Source organism: Microtus ochrogaster, unplaced genomic scaffold (assembly GCF_000317375.1).
Source record: "Microtus ochrogaster isolate Prairie Vole_2 unplaced genomic scaffold, MicOch1.0 UNK3, whole genome shotgun sequence".
Taxonomy (NCBI): Eukaryota; Metazoa; Chordata; class Mammalia; order Rodentia; family Cricetidae; genus Microtus; species Microtus ochrogaster.
In genome coordinates, this window is record NW_004949101.1 from 1,720,722 (window position 1) to 1,723,592 (window position 2,871).

Consider the following 2,871-nt stretch of genomic DNA (forward strand, 5'->3'; position numbering starts at 1 on the left):
GGCGGCGGCCGCTACTTACCACATGCCGCCGGGCGTCTCGCAGTTCCCGCACAGCGCCATGGGCAGCTACTGCAACGGCGGCCTGGGCAACATGGGTGAGCTGCCCGCCTACACGGACGGCATGCGGGGCGGCGCGGCAGCCGCGGCCACCGGCTGGTACGGCGCCAACACGGACCCGCGCTACTCGTCAAGTGAGCGGGGCCAGAAGCGCGGGACTGAGGGCGAGCGGGCGGCGCGGGCTTTTCCCGCCACAGCTGGGGCGCCGGGGTGCTGGCGTTCCAGTCAGCGGCGCCCGAGGGCCGGCGCGCGGGGGGTCCTGGGACGCGGCCTAGGGCTCGTGAGGGGTTCTGGGTCACGGCCGGAGACGCGCGGGGTGGCCTGGGGCGCGCGGGGGTTCCTGGGAGCCCCCCGGGGCACACGGGGCTGGCCGGGCCCCTGGGCGCGAGGAAGGTGCGGGGCGCGGGCCGCGGCGCTCTTGGGGACCTGCGAGGCAGTCGGGGGACCCGTGCCGTCCCGCAAAGCGAGGGGGGCGACGGCGGGAGCGGTGCCCGCGGGCCCGGAGCTCACTGGCCGTCCTTCTTGGGCCCCCTCCCCAGTCTCCAGGTTCATGGGGCCGTCGGCGGGCGTGAACGTGGCCGGCATGGGTTCGCTGACCGGCATCGCGGACGCCGCCAAGTCGCTTGCGCCACTGCACGCGGCCGCTCCGCGAAGGAAGCGCCGAGTGCTCTTCTCGCAAGCGCAGGTCTACGAGCTGGAGCGGCGCTTCAAGCAGCAAAAGTACCTGTCGGCGCCCGAGCGCGAGCACCTGGCCAGCATGATCCACCTGACGCCCACGCAGGTCAAGATCTGGTTCCAGAACCATCGCTACAAGATGAAGCGACAAGCCAAGGACAAGGCGGCGCAGCAGCTGCAACAGGAGGGCGGCCTGGGTCCCCCGCCGCCGCCGCCGCCGCCGTCGCCGCGCCGTGTGGCCGTACCCGTGCTAGTGAAGGACGGCAAGCCGTGCCAGAACGGCGCGGGCACCCCGACGCCTGGCCAGGGAGGCCAGCAGCCGCAGGCCCCGACGCCCGGCCCGGAGCTGGAGGAGCTGTCGCCCAGTCCGCCCGCGCTGCACGGTCCCGGGGGTGGCTTAGCGGCTCTGGACGCGGCTACCGGGGACTACGGCGGAGGCGTCCTCGGCGCCAACCTGCTCTATGGCAGGACGTGGTGATGAGCCCCGGGGATCTGCCTGCGACTGGCAGGATCTGCCAAGAAACTGCAAGAACGGATGGGGGAAAATGTACAGAAGCTGAGCCTTTAGTGCATGGAGATCAGGACGAATGAGTCGCGCAGAGGGTCAGGCTGCTTTGAACCTCTTGGCTGGGGGTGGGAGAAGGCTACAGCCCAGGACCGAATAATGTGACACCACACTTTGAGGTGGTGATTTCCCTTCTTTCGGAAGTTTCTAAGTTATGTGAAGAACTGACGGGATCCACATTCACCACGTTCCTAACCAAAGCTCTCTCAGAGTTTTAGAAGTTGGAAACTTTTGTTGGTGTTTGTATCTCTATAAATCAACCAGCTTTCACGATGAATTCTTGAAGTGGAATTTATTTTGGGAGATTAATTTGCAAAGCCCCTCCCCTAAGTGCAATTTCGTTAATGCTTGATTGAAAGTAAATTGAATTGTAGCCCAAAGTGGATCATATACACAGCAACATGATTGCCGAGGAATTACTGCCATTTGGGTAAAATAGAGCAATGGAATAAAAAGAATCGAAATACTAATTATATGGATCGTTACTGTTTTTACATTAAATGCTGATTTTAAAATATCATGTTCATTATTAGACAACCAAGTAACTATTTTTTTTTCTAGAGGACCACAACCCCACCCCCAAGATGAAGCTCATCATAAAAAGCGTTGTAAAATAATTTTTATATAGAATCTGGTCTTTCCAAATTAACTGATGAACATAGCATCTCCTTCTATAAACATGGTATTTATTCACTTTAAAGTATTTTTGCCTGAATTTGAACTCCTCGACAAAGTACTAAAACAAACTAGTAAAATTGCCAATATTACTTACTATCAGTCTATTTTAAAACATGTCAATAATTGTAATCAAGATATACAGAAAATTAAGATTATACTTTTCCATAATATTTAGAACTTGAGTTGTACCAATTTTATTGTACAGAAAAATGTATTTACTCTTTAATATGCCAATTTATATTTCCAATACTTCAAATGAATATTTAAATATAACTTTTAAAAAATAAGTACTTTTTTTCTAAAAGTTAAGGGGTCATTTCTTTTTCTTAAGTGGTGTAGAGATTTTTTTCTTTTTCCTTTTGGCAGAGTGTGGCAAACACAGCTCATTTATTCGATATTAAAATAATCATAATGGAGGAAATTAAAGCTGACTGAATAGTGTAAACTTACAGTTAATGGAAGTTAAGTAAAATGGGCAAAACGTACTTTCAAATGATCAAAACAGAGGTCACTAGAGACCCCAAACCTCTTCTGCATTTGAGTTTTCAGAACAAATTTGAGACTGAAACATTCGATTTCCTTTTATGGCTTGAACATTTTTTTTTCTGGAAAATTCAAAGTAAATTTATAGGAAGGTACATAGAAGTCAAACTTGAACTTTCTCCAAAACGTACTTCATAAAGTAAATCCTCCTTTAAAAAATAAAAACTCTAATTCCTTTTACTGCAAGAGAAGGGACTATGGAGCAGAGATTGTCTTATCAAACCACCAATGTGCATTTTTGGAGGATGAGATTTAATTTTAAAGCATTTCAATAGACAAATTAGTCAAAAAAATGATGTGATAAACATACAGAAAAAAACTCCCAGCATGAGTTTCTGCATTATTAGCAGACT

At 50.9% G+C, this 2,871-nt stretch overlaps 1 protein-coding gene across 1 annotated transcript in view; it reads left to right on the top strand.

Moving 5' to 3' along the window:
- Nkx2-4 (NK2 homeobox 4) overlaps window positions 1–1,342 on the top strand; it is a 1,649-nt gene extending 307 nt beyond the window's left edge. Inside the window, exons 2-3 of the mRNA XM_026788514.1 lie at window positions 1–191; window positions 597–1,342. The exon at window positions 1–191 is cut by the window's left edge and continues 111 nt beyond it. Coding sequence (XP_026644315.1) covers window positions 1–191; window positions 597–1,210 — 805 coding nt within the window. The 3' untranslated portion in view covers window positions 1,211–1,342. The remainder of the gene's footprint in view (window positions 192–596) is intronic.
- The last annotated feature ends 1,529 nt before the right edge of the window (window positions 1,343–2,871 follow it).